Genomic DNA, 23,158 nt, shown 5'->3' on the forward strand with positions numbered 1-23,158 from the left:
GTACAATTTTTCCAAATTTTCTTCATATAACAAGCATAAATAATGTCTGCACTAACCAATATCACCCTGGTGCTGCCATTGGAGAAAGAGTCATTACAAAATTCACAAAGACAAAAATAGCGTGGAGATAGCATGGGTTATGACCAGCATGAGTGCCCAACGAGAACCACATTTTACTCCTGTCAGAAAGGAACCTCTTCCAATTTGGCAACTTCCAGTACAGCACAGCTTCAAAAAGCCAAAATCATCCCACTGATTTTAATGAAGTTACCAGATCTCAATCTGACCTGAGTTGATTTGCATTTCCAGTTTGAACATTAATTTTGAGCTGCCTTTGAGGCAACCTACAACCAATTCTTTTCTCATTTGTATAGAGACTCCGAAACATGAGTATTTCTGAATTTAAGAGGAACCAAAGCCAAGTATGAGCACATCCAAAAATCAGGGCTATTCTTCTAATACATGTCTCCAGAAAGGAACTAGAAAGGGACAGTGCCATGTCACATACGTAATGGTAGCCTTGGCGTCCTAATATCCTCAGCATCACAGTGTTTATTAATATGCTGATTTCATGCTAGCAAGAAGGGATCCAAAATATTACCTGGATTACTTCATGGTCAACAGCTCTTACTGTTGGAACCCCTCTGAATGTTACAAGTAATTACAGACAATATATTTTGAAAAACATTAATGTTGCCACATCAAACATTCAAAAAGATAGGAAACACCAGAATTAAGGTTCCCTGTGAAAGCTTCACTCCATATCTTTGCATGTATGCATTATGATATCCTTGCCCAACAACACATGGGAGGGCAGTAACAAGAGCAAGGGATAGACCCAGCTCTCTTGGTCCCAGTACAGTGTTCTAGACACAAAAGAAAGTACTTTTTCTTCCTGCAACACTTTGCCTCATTTGCTGTCCATCCCTGTGTGCTGTATGAGGCAGGGGTCCTTAAGAACAAATAGTATCTTATCATGCAATTAAAGATAGTAACATAAGCTGGTCAAAGCCTTTAGATGACACACAATATGCACGTTAAATATAACAATAACAAGTATACAGGCACAAGGAGCGTGGTTGACAAGGTTATACACATAAGCTTAATTCTGGCAATTCCTAACGTTTCAGGGCTTGATTTGGCACTCAATGTTCTTTTGACAGAGTTTTTGTTCTATGTTATTTCTTTTTTTCCCCTTTTCTTTAAAGCAAACAGAAATTCCACATGGAATCACATTGACCCCCCATGATAGATTATCAGCAAGGATGAACAACAGAATTTTTAGCTCAATATCAAAGACCTTTACCACATGTAGCTGAAAAACTGGTAGCAATAATAGGCACTTATCCTCTATCTGGACCAGCCACTACAGAGAGATGCCTTTTGCCAGTGTGGTTTTGTGAAAGATGATAGTTTGACAGTTATGGAGACTGAAGTATCTTTGACAAAAGCTACAGGGGTTTACCCTCTATCATCACCCTCTACCATTACCCTGGACTTCAGAAAAGCAGACTTTGACTCCCTCAGGGAACTGATGGACAGGATCCCCTGGGAGAATAACATGAGGGGGAAAGGAGTCCAGGAGAGCTGGCTGTATTTTAAAGAATCCTTATTGAGGTTACAGGGACAAACCACCCCGATGTGTAGAAAGAATAGTAAATATGGCAGGCAACCAGCTTGGCTTAACAGTGAAATCCTTGCTGATCTTAAACACAAAAAAGAAGCTTACAAGAAGTGGAAGATTGGACAAATGACCAGGGAAGAGTATAAAAATATTGCTCGGGCATGCAGGAGTGAAATCAGGAAGGCCAAATCACACCTGGAGTTGCAGCTAGCAAGAGATGTGAAGAGTAATAAGAAGGGTTTCTTCAGGTATGTTAACAACAAAAAGAAAGTCAAGGAAAATGTGGGCCCCTTACTGAATGAGGGAGGAAACCTAATGGCAGAGGATGTGAAAAAAGCTAATGTACTCAATGCTTTTTTTTGCCTCTGTCTTCACGAACAAGGTCAGCTCCCAGACTACTGCACTGGGCAGCACAGCATGGGGAGGATGTGACCAGCCCTCTGGGGAGAAAGAAGTGGTTCGGGACTATTTAGAAAAGCTGGACGAGCACAAGTCCATGGGGCTGGATGTGCAGCATCCGAGAGTGCTAAAGGAGTTGGCGGATGTGATTGCAGAGCCATTGGCCATTATCTTTGAAAACTCATGGTGATCGGGGGAAGTCCCAGAAGACTGGAAAAAGGCTAATGTAGTGTCCATCTTTTAAAAAGGGAAGAAGGAGGATCCGGGGAACTACAGGCCAGTCAGCCTCACCTCAGTCCCTGGAAAAATCATGGAGCAAGTCCTCAAGGAATCAATTCTGAAGCACTTAGAGGAGAGGAAAGTGATCAGGAACAGTCAGCATGGATTCACCAAAGACAAGTCATGCCTGACTAATCTAATTGCCTTCTATGATGAGATAACTGGCTCTGTGGATGAGGGGAAAGCAGTGGACATGTTGTTCCTTGACTTTAGCAAAGCCTTTGACATGGTCTCCCACGTATTGCCAGCAAGTTAAAGACGTATGGGCTGGATGAATGGACTATAAGGTGAATAGAAAGTTGGCTAGATTGTCGGGCTCAAGGGGTAGTGATCAACGGCTCCATGTCTAGTTGGCAGCTGGTATCAAGTGGAGTGCCCCAAGGGTCGGTCCTGGGGCCAGTTTTGTTCAATATCTTCATAAATGATCTGGAGGATGGTGTGGATTGTACCCTCAGCAAGTTTGCAGATGACACTAAACTGGGAGGAGAGGTAGATACGCTGGAGGGTAGGGATAGGATACAGAGGGACCTAGACAAATTAGAGGATTGGGCCAAAAGAAATTTGATGAAGTTCAACAAGGACAAGTGCAGAGTCCTGCACTTAGGACAGAAGAATCCCATGCACCGCTACAGACTAGGGACCGAATGGCTAGGCAGCAGTTCTGCAGAAAATGACTAGAGGGTTACAGTGGATGAGAAGCTGGATATGAGCCAACAGTGTGCCCTTGTTGCCAAGAAGGCCAATGGCATTTTGGGGTGTATAAGTAGGGGCATTGCCAGCAGATTGACGGACGTGATCGTTCCCCTCTATTCAACAGTGGTGAGGCCTCATCTGGAGTACTGTGTCCAGTTTTGGGCCCCACACTACAAGAAGGATGTGGAAAAATTGGAAAACGTCCAGCAGAGGGCAACAAAAATGATTAGGGGACTGGAACACGTGACTTATGAAGAGAGGCTGAGAGAACTGGGATTGTTTAGTCTGCGGAAGAGAAGAATGAGGGGGGATTTGATAGCTGCTTTCAACTACCTGAAAGGGGATTCCAGAGAGGATGGATCTAGACTGTTCTCAGTGGTAGCAGATGACAGAACAAGGAGTAATGGTCTCAAGTTGCAGTGGGGGAGGTTTAGGTTGGATATTAGGAAAAACTTTTTCACTAGGAGAGAGGTGAAACACTGGAATGCGTTACCTAGGAGGTGGTGGAATCTCCTTCCTTAGAAGTTTTTAAGGTCAGGCTTGACAAAGCCCTGGCTGGGATGATTTAGTTGGGGATTGGTCCTGCTTTGAGCAGGGGGTTGGACTAGATGACCTCCTAAGGTCCCTTCCAACCCTGATATTCTATGATTCTATGATCAGGATGTCTTATTTTTCAGTGCTGGTATTTTCTGCTGCTTTTTCTCCTTATTGCAGACTTTTTGTTTTAATTTTCACTCACACTATTTAATCGGACTTACTTAGAAGTGGGCTTTGTGTATAAAAGTACTAAGAAGCTACTGAGTTTAATTAATGTAATAGTACAATGCCAAAGATTTTCAAATTTTCCCGAACACCTGGAAGAATTGTTCTCACTACATTTGATAAGTTTGAAAGTTGCTGTTGTGTAGGTAGATATACACAAATGCACTTCCGTTATTTGTACTTGTGTTACTATTAGCAGGAACAAGAACCACATAGCAATAATATTGGGAACCTTAAAAAACTAAACAATTTGTCCACCAATATTATTTCACTAATGATACTGTAATTACAGTTACAATTATTTTATTTAAAACACAATTATTGTCAGAGAAGCCAAATACCTTTACAAAATACCTACTGTAGTACTATAGACTTCTGTGATCTTAAACCAGCCTGCCAATTGTTTGTTAACTCAAAACACAAAAGAACAATACAAATGAAGTAAACCTTCCCTTAAATGGCATTCCCCATAAGGTATGGAAAGGATGAACCATTTTGCTTTTTATGACATTGGGGCAGGTGATCTTTTCTTTCAATCAGAAAACAATTCATTCTATTTTAAGAGTTCATATTTGTTAGTTCTTTTAAAACCATCTGACATATGGTCAGTGTAGTTCTGGATTCCAGCCCTTTTTGCAGCTAGAAAATATAGTGAATTGACTTTGTTGGTAGTACTGTAATATATTTTACATTGCTTTAAAATTGTATCTTCTATGGTTAGAACATTATAACAGTGTTTTACAAAGTCGGAGAACACCCTGTTGACGACAGAAAATAAAAATAAGATAAGTTGCAATTTTTTCCCTAGCACAATAAAGGTCATTTTGAAAGATCGAGCACAAAATATCTGATTTTACAACACTGTTGTTCAGACTATGTGCACATTATGGAACTTCAATCAGGTTTTAGACACACACTACTTCTTAAAAACCAACTTCCATCACAAAGTTTCTAAGAGGGTTGAAAACTGCTCCCATTTGGAGGCTGTTTACTTGATTTCATTAATTATTTTATTGTTGGTCTATGACTTTTGTGCCACTGAATTTTATTGTTTATACTTTATATTAAAGATGATACTGAGCTGCAAAGTTCCAACCTAGATGTGAACTTTTCCAGAGTTTGAGGGTAACCAGATCCAGGGTTTTAATGTGGTGCATTTCAGAGCTAGTGTTGTGTGACTTTGGACCTGAGTCCAAACATTCTTTGCTCAAGCTCACCGCTACTTTATGTATTTTTATTTACCAGTAATGCTGATAGGTACCTTCACAGAAGACTTTTTCCCTCCCTGTTTAATAATAGCAGAATAATATACAGTCAAACTACCAGAGTTTTAATCGAAATCAAGATTTTGAAAGAAAAGGGCAAGTGCTTTACACCTAAACTATGCACTATACTTTAAAAAAATGTCCAATGTGTTACTATGCTAAAGCCATAAGTAACAACATTAGTAGGCCACTGGCCATACCTGGGATGATTTGTGAGCTAAGATGCTGAGGGAGTAGGGTAAAGGGATTTTATTGTTTTTCATTGACAAGGTCCCAGCTGTGCACTCATGGAACTGGTATATGTGTGACCTCATCACAAAGGCTCAGTTCACTAGCCTTTCTTACTTTCTTACTTTCTATACTTCAAAGTATAGCTTCCAAAAATCAGCATTGTCATAGTCAGACTCAATTTTTTATGAACAAACATATTATTTTCCTCAAATTCATTTAAATTAATTAAATTGCCATTTATATATGTTTCCCTACATTGAAAAGGGAAATCCATGTTCTTTAGGCTTAGTCAGCTCAATCTTTTCTAACAAATAGGCCCTAAGTAATTGGACTTCATGTGCTCATCTTCTGCATCAGATAGTTAAAGCTAAGCTATAGGACACCCTGCTGTTTGAATTAAATTAGCTGCTTCACATTTACCAAAACACTAATAGATCTTCATGATGCTCTGTGAGCTAACTGGCCATGATATGTATCTCATTTAAGCCAAATTGGAGGGTAAACACAGGCCTGCAAACATAGTGGTTAAAGTACAATGTGTTAAACAGCTGCTACTTGCAAATGCTACACTAACACCATGGTGATCAAACTAACAATCAGAGTCAAAGGTCACAATAAAAAGGGGGTCAACCAGGCAATCCAGTAGCAAAGGGTAAGAAGGGTAAACAGGACTTGAGCCATAACTTCACATAGTACACAAAGCAGGAAGGTTAATGACACAGTGTAATTTTTCTGAGTCTTTTTATGGAGTTATGTTGGGCATATTGTTCTGTGGATTAACAAACTCTTTTGTGTAACTATTATGCTGCAGCTTGCAAGTGTGGTGTTAACTGAGAGTTTTTACACTTTAGTTGTTTGTCAGCATTAATACAATGGAATGTTTCCACAGGAGTGTTGCTGTGTGTGGGGGGAGTGGGGGAGGGCAGGAGGGGGGGATGGAGGATTGGGTGGAGATACCAACAGATTCTTTCCCAATATGCAATAACTGGCTACTTTTTTACTCTGGAATATTTCCAATAGTGACAATCTTTTCTTATTGATTATACAACATAGCCATGCTAACAAACCCATGGCTTGCCTTGGTAACAATGTCACACCAAACCAGTTTTCCTGTCACTAATGCCCTATAGATTCCCCTTTGTAAGGTGTTTAGCCAGTTTAAGACTGAAAGCCTGACACACTGCTAACAGCAACTCACAAGCTGCATGTTGCTGTTCAATAAAGAGTCCTGGGGAGGTCCAGTTAACACAAGTGGATTATTCAGCAATACCAATGCTACATCAAGTGGCCAATGAATGACATGCCCTATTGCTTTAATAACCAGAACGTTGTACCCAATTAAGTGTATCTGATGAAGTTAACTAAGTGTATGTAACATTGCTACTATTACAACTGGATAAATTGAACTATGAATAATTCATCCAGTGTTGGCTTGTTTCAGTAAAAGATTCTGAAATTATTACACATGGTTCTGATAGAGCTAAATGGTTTTTCTGGGAATATGCCTGACTCTAAGTAAGTTATAAAGCAAACTATATTTTTATGTACACTAAAACAGAAAACAACTTGTATTGCAAAGCAGAGACAATGGATAGGAAAGCATTCAACTAACAGGACTCTTAAAAAGCAACACTTCCAAAACTCAGATTAATTTATTAATAGCAAAAAGGAAGCAACTAGAGACTATTCACACTAGAGGTTATAACCTTGTTTGAAACCATTTTTGAACATAGTCATGGTGGTGGCTTGATTTACATCCTCATCTCCCATGGTTACAGGCTATACAACTATGTTCAGAACTGTCCTTAAACCTTCTCTATGTCACTTTTCTATCCCCTCCCTCCCCCTCTTTGTTCCTAATTTTAAATGGTGCCACACCTCTTTAAAGTAGATTGCAGCAGGAACGTCTTTCCATGTAGTGTGGTTCTTTCCACGCAGTGTGGTTTTACACAGTTCCTCACCTACTCCAAAAGAGCCTCTTTCCACTTTGGAAATGAATGGAACAGTGGCATCAACTACCTTGGTTTGATTTTTGGTATGAGAAGGGGTATATGGGCTAAGAATACCCTTTCGTAATAGATCATAATTGTTTTTAGGCTGAGATCAGGGCCTTCCTTTTCTCACTCCAGCTGAGGGAGCTGTTTCTTTATTCCACCCTCAGGCGGGTCTACAAGGTTCCAGAATGTTTTGTGGGAATTGACTGATCAAGCATTGAGTTACTCTATTGATGGTTTAAGGTCATTCATTAATATTTACAAGGAGTTTTATGAAGCTTGGATGAAGGTGCCTTAGAAGTGCAAATATTATTTATTGTTATTGTTATTATTTGGTAGAAACTGCACAAAGCCATACAATCTTGGATAAAATCAGTGAGCTGCAAAAACACCCGATAAACTCCAATATCATTTTTGACCTTGCTCTAACATTCATTAAATCCTCATTTCAGGGGCGAATAGGATCGAAGTTCACCAATGAGGTGATGTGCTCAGAGCCAAGATATGGGTGAGTCACCATATTAATTGACTCCTTTGGATGCTGCAAGAGTAATAGTTACTGGTTCCTTGGCAGTAGGTTGATTTTTATGATCTGGGGCCCTATGGGAAAATTTGGTGAGGACTCTGGGAAGCAAAAGCAGCCTATCAAGTAATAAACCTTCTAGCCTTATGCAGGAGGGCAGCATTTGGGAAGTACAATGGCACTGACAGGGTTTCAGTGAAAAAGGCAATGTTGGCATTTGTTGGAGGAAGGAAAGAACAATTGAATGTATTTAAAAATGACCTTGCCTCATATGGCACTGAGCTGGTTCACCCTGCTGCAGTATGAGTTAAAACAGAAAACATAATATGTCATTGTGTGAAAGCAATGAGAATAAGGTCAAAGGGAATAATAAGGGAAAAAGTTAATGGGACAATATATAAGGGTAGAAATATGTGAGACTAATCAGGTTTCTGGAAGAACATCTGACTAGAGCTAAAGAGAATTCCAAAGTCAAAACATTCTTCTACAAATAAATGGGATTCAACCTGTCATTCTTGGTTAGAGGTGTCAAAGCCAAGATATTGTCAATGCAGAGAATCTGCTTGAGAAAAAAAAATCACATAGAGGATATCTGAGCTACAAACATATGTCCAACTAGTAAATTACATGACAGCCTAATGCAATGACAAACAAGAATAGGTCACTTTAAGAGAATGATTAATACATGAGATTACTGTGCATGCAGACTTATCTGAAAGCAAACCTTGTAGGTGGGTGTGAACCCCTGGTAAAGTCAGCTCCTATCTTGGCCATACTACATCTACAAGAATAATTATAATAATTAATGGAGAGAAGTGATAAAGTTAACAATTGCCCACCTGTATCTTGGCTAACCACAACTTCCTTATTTCTTTTTCATACCTACCACTTTTTCCCAATGATTATGGACTACCAAAGACCCTTTTCCAGCCTCACATTGAGCTGCTTGTTTGCTTATGTCCAGGCTGTTCAGGCAGTGACTGACAGAGCTTGCAGAATTTAAAATTCTGAATTGTATTTAGTCTCTGGTGGTTAGTGTTGCTACTGTCTACATTAGATTACAAAGTGTAATGAGGTAAAAACATGAATATTCACTATTTAAAGGAAATGGATCAAAACTTGAGAATATAGGGATGAGTGAAGGATTCTTGAAAAATACACATTTAGAAAATCTCTACTCAATCTAGTTAGGGAAGTGAGGTTGTAAAGGGCCTAATGATTGTCATGAAATCTGTGGTTTCCCAGGAGGCTGTGATTCTCTCTCTCCCCCTTTCCTTTTTTGGTGTGTGTGTGTGTGGACTTTGTGTGTGTGTGTGTGTGTGTGTGTGTGTGTGTGTGTGTGTTTGTGTGTGGACTTTGCAGGGATCTAGGAAGGGCTGCTGCTGAAGGCAGAATAGATGCTCCTCCCCTTCTCACCAACAGGGAAGGATAAATACCAGGGACGGGAGTGGAAAGGGGTAAACTGAAATTGCCGAAATCCGATTGGGGAAGAGAGAAATTGTCATTGTCTACTACGTAAGGATTATATAGGAAATTAGGCTCAGATTCAGCAACGCACTTCAGCACATGTTTAACTTTAAGAATATCAAGATAAGTACATATCAAGTGTACTGCTGAACAAGGATGAGATTATTCAGGGATGAGATTATTCACATGCTTAAAGTTAAGCATATGCTTAAATGCACCATGGCCTTGATCTGAGTTTATTTTCCTGCATGACTGTCTAATGACCATGTAGGTCTTCTCCCTTAACTGGATGACTACAAGGGATAATATGAAGACTTCCTATAACAGTAAGCAGGCATGTGGTCTCAAATGAAATTATGGTTTTACACTGGAGAAGAGGATTAGTTACTTTTTTCAGTTCACAAGTAAGACTCTAGACATTCTATTTTCAGAAGTGATAAGTGAAAAGTTCAAAAGTTATTTTGGAAGCTTTCCCATATGCAGAACTGACTGGAGAAAATGGACGCTAATGGCCACTAGCCCAGTGCATTGCAAGACCTTTCAGAATTTGGTCATCCAACTGCATATTAATTATAATGAAATACTGTTGCCTTAATAACTGTTGACAAGACAGCTACAAATTACATTTGACTCCATGTATAATTACTATGTTATAAACGAATACAATTATGTTGTACATCCATCACAATAAATGTATAATTTAAAAAGCATTAACGTGTTTATGTGAGAGCCAAAAATTTCAGTTTACATAGTGCCCACTTTTAAATATTAAAGAAAAGTGAATTACTGTTTTAAAACAAAACAAACAAAAATCCATAGTTCAAATTGTGGACTAAATGTCTGTAAAGTTTAATGAAAAAAACCCCATAGTCATATCTGCTTTGAAGTACTAAAATGTGTATGAAACAGATTAACATACTTTTCTGCAATCGTGTTATAAGCCAAACACCATTTTAAAGAAAAATAAACATTTACATTCTCAGTTGAGACCTCTAAAGCCAAGTTTCAGCCCACAGCAAATTTGTATAGCTCATTAGGGGGGAGGGATAGATCAGTGGTTTGAGCGTTGGCCTGCTAAACCCAGGGCTGTGAGCTCAATCCTTGAGGGGGCCATTTAGGGATCTGGGGCAAAAATTGGGGATTGGTCCTGCTTTGAGCAGGGGATTGGACTAGATGACCTCCTGAGGTCCCTTCCAAACCTGATATTCTATGATTATGAACTCTTGAAAAATGTAATTTTTCTATAAATATATCTGAATTTCCTGGGGTTTTCTGGCTTAAACCAGACCTCTAAGATTACTTTAATTTAGTGTGGACATATTTTTATGCAGTTATTTATCTCAATGGATTGTTAGCTTAACCAATTTCCCACAGAGGCTTTAAACAAAGTTACTCCCTCACTCTCCTCATAGACTTGTAGAGTATATAAGATGTATGTTAAGGTGTGTGTGTGTAGTGTATGTATGTGCATCAGCCTATTCTCAGTTTCCCACTAAACACCAAACGGTGAAAAGACAGCTGCATATCAATGCCCTTCTCTCTTCCATAGGTGTCTAGACTTGGCAAATATAGTATTGCAAGGAAGGAGCCACTAGGTATTTTTATTTCTCTAAAGATTTAACTGCACTTTTATTTAGAGATAAAAAAGGAAATGATCAGTTTCAAAATGATTTTTAAATTATCATAAAATGTACTCTTGTCAGAATAAGGAATGTTTTCAATGTTATCAGGATTAGAAACCACTTATTTCTGGTACTTATTAGAGAACCCAACTTTTACTCTTAACAACCATTAACACAATGAATAGAAAGATGATGATAAAAGTTTTAAATGCAAGTAGCTTTTCAAAAGCTAATATTAAAAGGCAGGATACAATAAGAACTGGACATCTAAATACAAACTGGTTTTCTTTTTGTGACCTGTGAATAGTGATTCATGACATAGTATTTTCTTTCTCACAAGCATTAAAAGCTCACACCTTATTAAATGTAGTTCACAATCAATTGAAAAGAGAAGCTAGCAGACTACAAAAGAGTGAACTGTTCATGATTCTTGCAGAGTATAATGAAATCAACAGCTGCAAATATGGGGATGCGTGGGGAAAAAGGGTATAAATAATTGCAACCCATATTAGTATTGTTGAGAGGGCAGGAACTTCTGGATACAGCACTAAGTTGTTAGGGGTCTGTACAGGGTGCCAGAATCAAGATGTCACAATTCATATTGGTATAATATCCACAAAAATCTCAAAACAGAAGAAATCTGGACATTTTTGTAAATTAAACAATTTATATGTCAAAAAATGCTCAACCGCTTTGAAGAATAAATTAACCCTTCCTTGTCTAAAACAGAATGTTTAGAAGCTTTTCACATTCAAAATGGTGTATTTTATCAAAAAGTACACAAAAGTATGCTTTTTTGTTTTTATTTGCATTTATTCATCTGTTACTTTATTGTTTTCCTAAATCCTAGAAAGCAGAAAAAGTAACACTTGTCTACTATTTCTATATGGTGGCTAGATGTTGCAAAATAAGTCTTTCACTGATATTTATGAATATGTTGGAAGATTTTATGAATTACTAAGAAAATACAACTCTTCCTTCTCCTCTTTTTCCCTCCCCCTGAGAACCAAAACACATCATCATCTTCTCATTTTGTGTCCCAACACATTTACTGTCTCCTAAACAAGTCAACCTGACTCTTACTGTCAGACTGCTAGCACTTCATTATTGCAGTGTCATGCCTCTCTGGCTCCAGGACCACCACTAACATGGGAAAGCCAAATTCATCACAAGGGTGTGCAGTGTTCACACTTGTCACGCCTGACCTGACTGATGACTTCTTGAGCATAAGTGATATGAATTTACAGCTGTATTGCATTCTTTAAAATTAAACACAAGACATGAGACTGTAACTTTCTTCAGTTGCCCTAAGTATATTCTTAGCTGCTAAGCCTCTAACACTGTGATTTTCTTCTCCCTTGCCCTTGGGAGCCAAGATTTCTGAGAAACTATGACAAAAATATTAAAGGTTTCAGAGTAGCAGCCGTGTTAGTCTGTATTCGCAAAAAGAAAAGGAGTACTTGTGGCACCTTAGAGACTAACAAATTTATTAGAGCATAAGCTTTCGTGAGCTACAGCTCACTTCATCGGATGCATTTGGTGGAAAATATTAAAATATTTAAATATTTAAAATATTAAACTATATCTATACAGTAATTACTTGAAAATGCATTAATATAAGATGCTATAACTTTACAAAGGGAATATGAAAGTTTCAAACCAAGAGCTGCTTATATGCAGATTCATCCAAAATGTGCAGCATGGATTTGTGGGCTTTCTTAGTAACCATTTCCTTAAATAAACACAACCATCAGAAGGTCTAAAAATATATGCCCAGACAATCATGCTTTCTTTTCTCTCTTTGAAATTAAAAAAGTAGCACCACAGAGAAATTCAGAAGGAAACAAGCTGATGTCATCATCTCATATTTTACTAAGACACAAAAATATATATAGAAAATGTGTCCACTAAAGATGCATACACTAAGATTATTACCACCAGAAGCAGGACTTATTTAAACTTTCTAAGCAAGCAGGGGACTCTAAAAGAACTAGGTCTGATGTCTAACTACAAGTACGTAAACTACACTCTTGAAAACATCAAAACTATTAAATGCTATTCTAGCAAAATAACATAATTCACATAATTTTTGCAGGTATAGAGTCCAATTCACAATTAAATAGGAAAATATTATTGGTCTACTGAGAACTATAACAAATGCTATTATTAATGAAAAACAATTCTGGTCACCCCCCTTATAAGAAAGATTTGTTAATGAAACTTCACTAGAGAAATATCCTTGAACGTGACATTGCTGTAGTACAAGAGGGTGTGCAGGCATTGTTGAGATTTATGTATATAGGGAACACTACATATTTCCATTGCTTAAGATTCACAATGGAAGTACTGGCAAAAAGGTAACTGTAACTCAGGGCTTGCTTCTTAGAAGAGATATTTTTCTCTGTCTCACATGCATGTGTCCATCGCCAGAATATCTAGGCATCATCAGAGAGATGAAATGGGTCAACTGATGAGCAATAGCAGACAATTTTCTCAAGTCCTCCCATCTTGATTAGGGCTGTATTAACTTGGGTGCTATGGGAGACTGAATCTTGCTGGAAGGAAGATCTTGCTGGACAAACTGAAGCTGCCTTACTGGTGGGGAGGTGTATCATACACTGCACTCCAAAAATGAGGAGGGCACCATAATCTTCAGTGGCAGGGAATTCTACAGCTGGAGGATCCTATACAAAAAAAAACATCTTCTAACACCTGTGTGCTTTGTCCTGGGCTCCATTAGCTTTAGTGATACTGTGAACTAAAGAATTCCAGAAACCGTATGCTAAAAGGGGCAGCAGTAGTGGTGGTCAGGTCCTAGATTACTGCAGGTTTTGTAGATTAGGAATAAGACCTTGAATTGGATTGAGTTTTGGATGTGAAACAAATATAGCACATGCAACAATTGCATAGTATGTTTCCCCCTGTCAAGATTCATGCTGTTGTGTGTAGCACTATAGTGTTATACTGGTTTAGATATGCAGTTGTGCACTTAATTTGAATAAATGTATGTGCAAGCAAGTAATTGCATAAGCAAATGCCAAACAAACAAAGGGAGAAAATTATAGTGGTCCTAATTACTCTTTTAATTTTTTGAGAGATGCTAAATGCAATATTAAATTTATTCACGAGCATACAATGGCCATATTCTACCATGAATCTTAGACTAAAGCTTTCATTGACTTCAAAAGGACATGCACATTTGAGGTTATTTGCAAACCTGAACCATAATTAAAAACATAACACAGCACTCTCAATAGAATAAGTTTATATCCCTTACAAAAATGAAAGGGTAGAGTAAGGTTGCATCAATAAGATAAATTTATGATCTTTGGTTTGACAACTGGTGGAACAGCTAGAATTAAAATGCTAATCATGAAAAAGTTTTATTTGTAAATATTGTACGAAAAGATTAAGTACTATATCATTTAGTTAGTATTGTGTTTGAATGCCAAAGTATAACAATGTTTCAGGCAATTAAAGCTGACACACACACAAAAAATAAAAAAATACTATATGGGCAAAGTGCCATGGGATAAAAAAGATAAAATACAAAGAATGCAAAAATGTATCTCTGGCATTTTGCTCTAACAAGGTTTTACTCCAATTGATAAATCCAAAGCGTCTATATTTAAGCATTTGTTATTGAAAAGTTAATATATATGTGCTAACTAATTTTTTTGAAATTCTTGCTTAATGCTATCTTTACAATTTCTTACAACTTCTTTTTAAATTCAAATGCTCATTTATTAAGCACATAAGCCTGAAACAAAAGTGTCTTTAGATCTTTCTCTCTCCATCTTCCCAGTGAAGAAAGCCTTTGTTTCTTGCATTTGTAGAACAAACAGATGTACCATACACTTTCCAGCTATGCATAGCAAGAAGCTTAAAGTAGTACTTTCTGAATTTACAGGTGTGGTTCCACTCTCCGTAGGTTAACTAAAAACATAAAAATTCAGTCCTACTGGCAAATATGACACAACTATCATTGTTTATGAAATCATGATATTTGCCATGAAGATTAAAAAGTGGGCAATTCATGTGAAACATAAAAAAGGACTACTATTTTAGAAGAAGAGAAACAACAGAGGGAAAGAATTGTAAGAAAAGTAAAGTATACCATCTAGTTGGGCCTTTTTGCTTGATGCTGATTGAGTGTAAAGGTCCTACTTGAAAAGAAGGTTTGATTGATGAAAACTGGCTTTTTGCTTATCAAAACCTCGATGTATAGCACCTACCACATGTTGGACACTACTGCAATACAAATAATTAATAATACTAACAAACATAGTCCCACAGAAATCAACATGTTTACTTCCATGAGTAAAGCTAGTATGATATGGCCTCTGGTAGCTCTACTAATATTGGATCCAAATTTTGCAGTCCTTATTCAGTTCTGACTCAGGCAAAACTTCCACTGATTTCAATGGCTGCACAAACCGTGCAGGACTGAGCTCTTATTTATTGTTCAAAATTTATTTGGGATTGTTTTGTCATATAATCCAGAATAAAAAATAAAAAGACAGATGAAAGAAACACTCCTCATAATGAAAAGTTCTGTGCTGCTTGAGGCAGGGTACATGTGCGATTTCTTCTCTACTTTAGCCTGTGCAGTTTTGGTCTTTTCACTTTTAATTATATTCTTAGTGTTCTGGCTACAAAGAGAAAAATGCGTTTAGGAAGTTTTGTTTGCTGGGAACCCTTAATTAGTATCTCAGCCATGCATTAAATAAAATATTAGCTATAATTGCTTCCTGATTATTGTTTATTATTAGGGCTGTCAAGCAATTAAAAAATTAATCGCGATTAATTGCGCAATAAAAAATTAATCGTGATTAATCGTGCTGTTAAACAATAGAATACTATTTATATAAATATGTTTGGATGTTTTCCGCATTTTCAAATATATTGATTTCAATTACAACACAGAATCCAATGCGTACAGTGCGCTCACTTGATATTTATTTTTTATTATAAATATTTGCATTGTAAAAATAAAAAATAGTATTTTTCAATTCACTTAATACAAGTACTGTAGTGCAATCTTTTTATCATGAAAGTTGAACTTACAAATGTAGAATTATATATAAAAAACTGCATTCAAAAATAAAACAATTTAAAATTTTAGAGCCTCCAAGTTCACTCAGTCCTACTTCTTTTTCAGGCAATTGCTCAGACAAACAAGTTTGTTTACATTGGCAGGAGGTAATGCTGCCTGCTTCTTGATTACAATGCCACCTAAAAGTGAGAACAGGCATTCGCATGGCACTATTGTAGCCAGCGTTGCAAGATATTTACGTGCCAGATGTGCTAAAGATTCATATGTCCCTTTCACGCTTCAACCACCATTCCAGAGGACACGCGTTCATGCAGATGATGGGTTCTGCTCGATAATGATCCAAAGCAGTGCAGATCAATGCTTGTTCATTTTCATCATTTGAGTCAGATGCCACCAGCAGAAGGCTGATTTTCTTTTTTGGTGGTTTGGATTCTGTAGTTTCCGCATTGGAGTGTTGCTATTTTAAGACTTCTGAAAGCATGCTCCACACCCTGTTCCAATCAGATTTTGGAAGGCACTTCAGATACTTAAATCTTGGGTTGAGTGCTGTAGCTATCTTTAGAAATCTCAAATCTGCAGTGAAAGTGTTCTTAAAACAAACAACATGTGGGTCATCATCCGAGACTGCTATAATATGAAATATATGGCAGAAGGTAGGTAAAACACAGTGCAGTAGACATACAATTCTCCCCCAAGGAGTTCAGTTACAAATTTAATTAAAGCATTATTTTTTTTAATGAGCATCATCAACATGGAAGCATGTCATCTGGAATGGTGGCCAAAGCAAGAAGGGGCATACAAATGTTTAGCATATCGGGCACCTAAATACCTGGCAATGCCGGCTACAAAATTGCCATGCGAACGTCTGTTCTCACTTTCAGGTGACATTGTAAATAAGAAGCGGGCAGCATTATGTCCCCTAAATATAAACAAACTTTTTTGTCCTAGCGATTGGCTGAATAAGAAATAGGATTGAGTGGACTTGAAGGCTCTGAAGTTTTATATAGTTTTGAGTGCAGTTACGTAACAAAAAAAATTCTACATTTGTAAGTTGCACTTTCATGATAAAGATATTGCACTTTTTCTTTCTGAGGCCCCCCCAACATACTATAAAAACCCCATGGCCCCGCTATGCCACAACAACTGTTTTTCTGCATATAAAAGCCAGGACCAGCATTAGTGGGATTTGCTACCATCATCAGTGCATATGCACCCACCTTAACAAGCCCTGATGATGCTAAGGAATGGTTCTGTTCTGATCTCAACTCTCTCATCAAGTCAACACCACAAAATGACAAACTAATCATCCTAGGAGATTTCAATGCAAGAGTAGGTAAAGAAATAACAACTGGCAAGGTGTCATTGGGAAAAATGGCATTGGAAAAATAAACAAAAATGGTCTCCTACTCCTAAGCAATTGTGCAGAACATAGCCTGACAATTACAAATACTTTCTTCAGACAGGCAGACAAATATACAACTACATGGATGCACCCCAGATCCAAACAATGGCATCTAATAGATTACATCATTGTCCGACAATGTGACATAAGGGATGTCAGGATCACCCGAGCCATGCGCGGAGCAGAATGTTGGACTGATCATTGAATGATTAGGTCAATACTGAATCTACACATTATACCTACACGCCTGAAACGCCCCAAAACAATCAAGACGTCCCCTGCTATTGTTAAACTAAATCATGCATCCTATTGAAACAAGCTACTATGTGTACTAGAAACCAACTTTGGTGATAACTCTGTCTCACGGGAGGAATTCAGAGAGACAGTACAAAAAACTGCAACTGATGTCCTTGGATGGAAGAAAAGGGCTCACAGTGACTAGTTTAATGAAAATGACGAGGAAATCATAGTACTCTTGAAAGAAAAAATTAGGCTTTCCAAATTTGGCAAAAAAAGATATTCGGTCCACCTCAAAGAGAAACAGATTTAAACTCCTGCAAAGCAAGGCACAAAGACAACTATGCTTGATACAAGACAAATGGTGGGAGAAGGCAGCAGAAGACACTCAAATGTATGCAGAAACAAATGAAACAAAGTTATTTGATTCCTAGAAGCTAGTCTATGGACTTCCAAAGGTGGGCACAGGTTCACTCATGATGGCTAATGGCAGGACAATCATCAAAGACAAACATGGCATGGAATACAGATGGGTTGAACATTTCAGCCAATTACTGAACAGACCCATCCTCAGTTGAAACAAGTACTATTAATGAGATACTTCAAAAGCCTATTCAACACCATCTTGACTCACCACCCTCACTTGAAGAAACAGAAAAGGCAATCAGTTTGATGACGTCAGGAAAGTCTTTGGGCAGAGATGGAATACTGGCAGAAATATATTAATCTGCAGGTCCAAAGGTGGTAACAACACTGCAGAAGATCCTTACTGACATCTGGGACAACAAAGAAATGCCACAAGACTTCAAATATGCACAATTATTCCTTTATTTAAAAATAAAGGCAACAAAATAGTCTGTGATAACTACAATGGAATATCTCTCCTATCTGTCGCTGCAAAAATCTTTGCTTTCCTGAACCAACTGATTTAATCTGTCTCAGAAGCCAATCTACCTGACACTCAGTGTGGATTCAGACCTGGTCGTAGCACCACAGACATGATTTTCTGTATCAGGCAAATACAAGAAAAATGTATTGAACAAAACATGAATCTGTTCAGTGTTTTGACTAATCTGACAAAAGCATTTGATACAGTCAATAGAGAAGGATTATGAATGATCGTCAGCAAATTTGGTTGCCCACCAAAACTGGCAAAGATCATTCATTTATTTCATGAGGAGATGCAAGGTCAGATACTTTTTAATGGAGATCTCACCTACTCCTTTCCCATTTCAAATGGAGTTAAACAAGGCTGTGTCCTTGCCCCTGTACTGTTCAATGTCTTCTTCACCCAAGTTCTCAACCATGCTACAAATGGGCTCAGCAGAGACATATACATCAGATACAGACACGACAGTTCAGTCTTCAGTCATCTTTGCAGATGATTGTGCCCTCCTATCACACACAGAGGGAGATCTCCAGTGCATTATAGGTCGCTTCGCTGAAGCATCAAAATTGTTTGGCCTAACAATCAGCCTGGATAAAACTGTGGTGTTGCACCAATTATCTTCACGGCTTCATGCCATATCCCCTAGCATATCCTTTAGTGGAATCCAACTAAAGCAAGTTGACAGTTTTACCTCTCTAGGAAGCAACATCTTCAGTGATGGATCTCTTGACATAGAGATCACGAATAGGCTACAGAAAGCTTCTCATTTATTAGGAAAGCTACATAGCAAAATCCTGAAATCCCACAACATAACCCTCTAAACAAAAAAACTTTATAATGCTCTATGGCTGTGAGATCTGGACACCATACAAATGGCATATCAAACAGTTAGAGGCCTTCCATATGTGGTCTCTGCGCACCATTATGGGGTCTGCTGGCAGGTTCTCTCCAAAAAACAAATGCCATAAGCATTGAGGCCATGCTGATAAAAGCCAAACTACGACACATCATTAGGATGTCTGAACATCAACTCCCCAGAAAAATTTTCTATGGAGAATTGGCACAGGGACATCGGAATCAAGGCCACCCTAGAAAGCACTACAAGGAAAGCAGCAAGAACAGCATACACTTTGGTGCAATAAAACTGGATGATCTTGAGAAGGCTGCATTAAATAGATCAGCCTGGCAACACAGAGCACTCAGAGCTTTCCAAGCCTTTGAAGAGGACAGAAAAAATCAATTGTTAGCTGCAAGGGAAATGCATCATACTACTGCTATAGCTACCAAGATGCTCACCAATGACTTTGCCCAATCTGCTCATGAGCACGTGTGTCACACTTTGGACTTCAGGGTCACTTCAGAATCCACAAAAAGAGATAGCATGAAAACATCATCGTCGAACCGACGAACTACACACACAGGTTTCAGAGTAGCAGCCGTGTTAGTCTGTATTCGCAAAAAGAAAAGGAGTACTTGTGGCACCTTAGAGACTAACAAATTTATTTGAGCATAAGCTTTCGTGAGCTACAGCATCCAATGAAGTGAGCTGTAGCTCACGAAAGCTTATGCTCAAATAAATTTGTTAATCTCTAAGGTGCCACAAGTACTCCTTTTCTTTTTACACACACACACAAGCTGCTACCCATTCACCTTCCTATTCTTGTGCATATAATTTTTTCATGTTTTTAATGCTCCTGTTCACAGCAGACCATTTTCTAGCCCCATTTTTCTTGCTACAAAGATAATACATCATTGCTTATCAGGGGTTAATATATATTACATATAAAAGCATTAAAAGCACATTATTAAGGTTGCAAAGTCAACCATTCAAAAGTTAGAAAATGGCAGAATTAATTTTGTCTGTGCATATGCATTATCATACAGTCTTTATTTACATGATCAGGTACTCTTTTTTTCACTGCAAGCACAGACTGGACATTACTCACTTAATGAGCAACTAGTCAATATTTTGTTTTCTTCTCATTGTTCAATGTACAGCCCTAAATCTTATTTACTGCACACTATTTATACCTTGCTCTGAAGACAGAATATTATAATTTTCTCATGGCTTTCCTATGGTGGTCAGCACTATAGTATCTGAGTGCTATAAAACACTATTTTATTTTCACAACACCCCTGTGAGATGAGGGGGTGCTATTATTATGCCCATTTTTCCAAGAGGAGGATGAGGCACAGAGACATTAATGTTACAAGAATCCGCTAATTTTGGGTGCCCAAATTGAGAAACCTATAATCTGATTCTTCAGAGTATTTAGCATTATACAGTACCTCGTATATTCTAAGCTCAGCTCCCACTGACTTCAGTTGCAGGTTTGAGTGCTCAGCACTTCTGCAAAACAGATCTCCGTGTCTCAAATGAGGCACCCAGAAAATGAGGAACACACAGTTAGTGACCATCTGTGAAAAGTTTGGTTTAAATGACAGTATGACAGAGGAATACCATGGCAGAGGCAGGGATAAAATCAAGTTGCCCAGCGCACTATTTAACTATCTCAATCACTAGACCATCCTTTCTCTTTCTGCAATCCTCTGCTCATTCAGTACATGCTTTCCAACTGCTACAACATATGAAGCATGGGTCCTACAGACAACAATCTCCTTCGTTATACAATACTGATTCTTCCTCAGACTTCGTCCATCCTGTGCAATAAATCAGGCCTGTATCTTATGAAAAAACTAGAATGCGATCATGTAATTAAAGACTATATCATAATGCATATGCCCAAGGCAGGGCTGGCTCAAGGCACCAGGTTTCCAAGTAGGTGCTTGGGCGGCATTCAGAATGGGGTGGCAGTCCGTGTCCCGCGGCGGCTTTTGGGCGGTAGCTCCGCTGCTCTTCTGGGCGCAATGGCAATTTGGCGGCAGTTCCGCTGCTGGTGCGGCAGTGGCAATTCAGCGGCAACTGCTTGGGGCAGCAAAATTCGTAGAGCCGCCCCTGGCCCAAGGGGGCTGAATTAAGTTTGCACAGATATTTCCTAACTTCTGCGTGCTTGACTTTGCAATCTTAAGAATGTTCTGTTAACATAGTTTTTTCTGTATAGTTTCCTACGTGTTTTTTTTTTTTTTATAAAAGAAACTGAAAAAAAAAATTCTATTATGTGGCATCATATTGACACCTGCATGGGTTATCAGCAGAGTTGGAATCTTTGGATTCACTACACTTACCTCTGTCATTTGAACTAACAGAGTAACTCCTAGCAGTAGTACGTTGCCATCCTCTACATGGATTAGCACTAGAGGGGTATGGGTTACTTTGTCAGGGTGTTTCACAGATATTTGCTGACAACAGAGGGATGGTGAGACTCAGAAATTTTGGCTTCCATTCCAGGCTATGGAGGGGAGTATGATCAAGTGAGCATAGACTCTTCTGCCTATCTGTGCTAAGCTTGACTCCTTCTTCCCTGTCCCCACCCCATCCCTGGCTCCTTGTTCTAGTCCCAAGTCTCCACTTCTCAGGCTTCTTATCCCAGTTTCAGTCTCCTTGCCCACTAAGTCCTAGTCTCATCTCTCCAGAATCCCCATCTCATCTCCTCCCTAGTCCCGGTCTCCTTCCTCAGCCAATTTCAATCTCCATCCTTCTGCTTCCTCATCTGATCTTTCTCCCACCCCCCACTCATGTTCTTAATTCGCACTGGCTTCATCCCCACGCCCCCTGAATCCTTGTCTCAGTCTATCCACCTGGCTAGTGCCAGTTCTTTCCCTGCACCTCAGTTCCTTATCAGAGCTATCAGATCTATTTCCCCTCCCTAACCATGTCCTTCTTGAAACCCCAGTGGTTCTCTGTCCTGATCTCCTTGCTCAGCCAGTACCATTCTCTCCCAGGATGCTCATTTGATCTTAGTCTCCCCTTAAAATTTCCCTTGCCAACTCCCAGTCCCAGTGTCCTAACCTACCCAGTCACAGTCCCTTTCAGCTCCCGAACCTAGTCTCCTTTCCCAACCAGACCCAGTTTCCCCACATACCCAGCTCCCAGTCCTAGACTCTGCCTCTAGCTTCCAGGGTCCTTGCCACATCAGTCCCAGTCTCCTCTTTCAACTCCCATTTGCCCTCTCCCCCTCTGCCATCTTCTAGTCCCAGTTTCCCTCTAAACTCCTTGTCCCAATCACCTCTGCATGTGAATCAGTTTGCTTCCTCTTCCATGCAGCCTGGCCCAGTGGTGTGGGAGGGGGCACTGCCAGCACAGGAGACAGTACCCTTGTTCTCGGTTCAGGTCCCCAGACCAATTGCCAGTAGTTGTCCAGAGCTGCCATTGCAGGGAAAGTTCTGCTCAGGCCGGGGCTGGAGCATGTCCAGTACAAATGGAATCTTTGGGGAATTTAGCTGCTGAAATTGAAGAAGTCTCTACTGAGAGTGTGTGAACTCAAGATTTTTCAAAGGCTTACAACTTGGCCAAATTTAGGCTGCTTTTCTTGGGGACAGTAAAATGCACATCCCTGACAAAAGGCTTTTCCCTGCCAAATTTCAAGGCCCTGATTCAAAGCAAGGGGGTGCTAGAAAAGGTCTCAAAATTTTTTTAATATGGGCAAATCAACAATTTTCCCTAGCTTTGTTCTGGGAAATGGCTGAACAATTTTGGCTGAAATTTTCCCAAGACTTTAGCGTGATGTAAATATGCAGTGTGGAAAATCTGCTCAAACAGATAAAATTTGGCAACGTTGTTATATGTAAGTGAAAACAGGGTCTTATACTAAGAA

General features: G+C 38.8%; 2 protein-coding genes across 6 annotated transcripts in view; one reads left to right on the plus strand and one right to left on the minus strand.

Moving 5' to 3' along the window:
• NKX6-2 (NK6 homeobox 2) overlaps window positions 1-12,089 on the plus strand; it is a 36,981-nt gene extending 24,892 nt beyond the window's left edge. Inside the window, exons 3-4 of the mRNA XM_043519356.1 lie at window positions 7,700-7,755; window positions 11,927-12,089. Coding sequence (XP_043375291.1) covers window positions 7,700-7,755; window positions 11,927-12,068 — 198 coding nt within the window. The 3' untranslated portion in view covers window positions 12,069-12,089. The remainder of the gene's footprint in view (window positions 1-7,699; window positions 7,756-11,926) is intronic.
• INPP5A (inositol polyphosphate-5-phosphatase A) overlaps window positions 1-23,158 on the minus strand; it is a 444,123-nt gene that overhangs the window by 14,356 nt on the left and 406,609 nt on the right. The window lies entirely within an intron of this gene.

Source organism: Dermochelys coriacea, chromosome 7 (genome assembly GCF_009764565.3).
Source record: "Dermochelys coriacea isolate rDerCor1 chromosome 7, rDerCor1.pri.v4, whole genome shotgun sequence".
Lineage (NCBI taxonomy): Eukaryota > Metazoa > Chordata > Testudines > Dermochelyidae > Dermochelys > Dermochelys coriacea.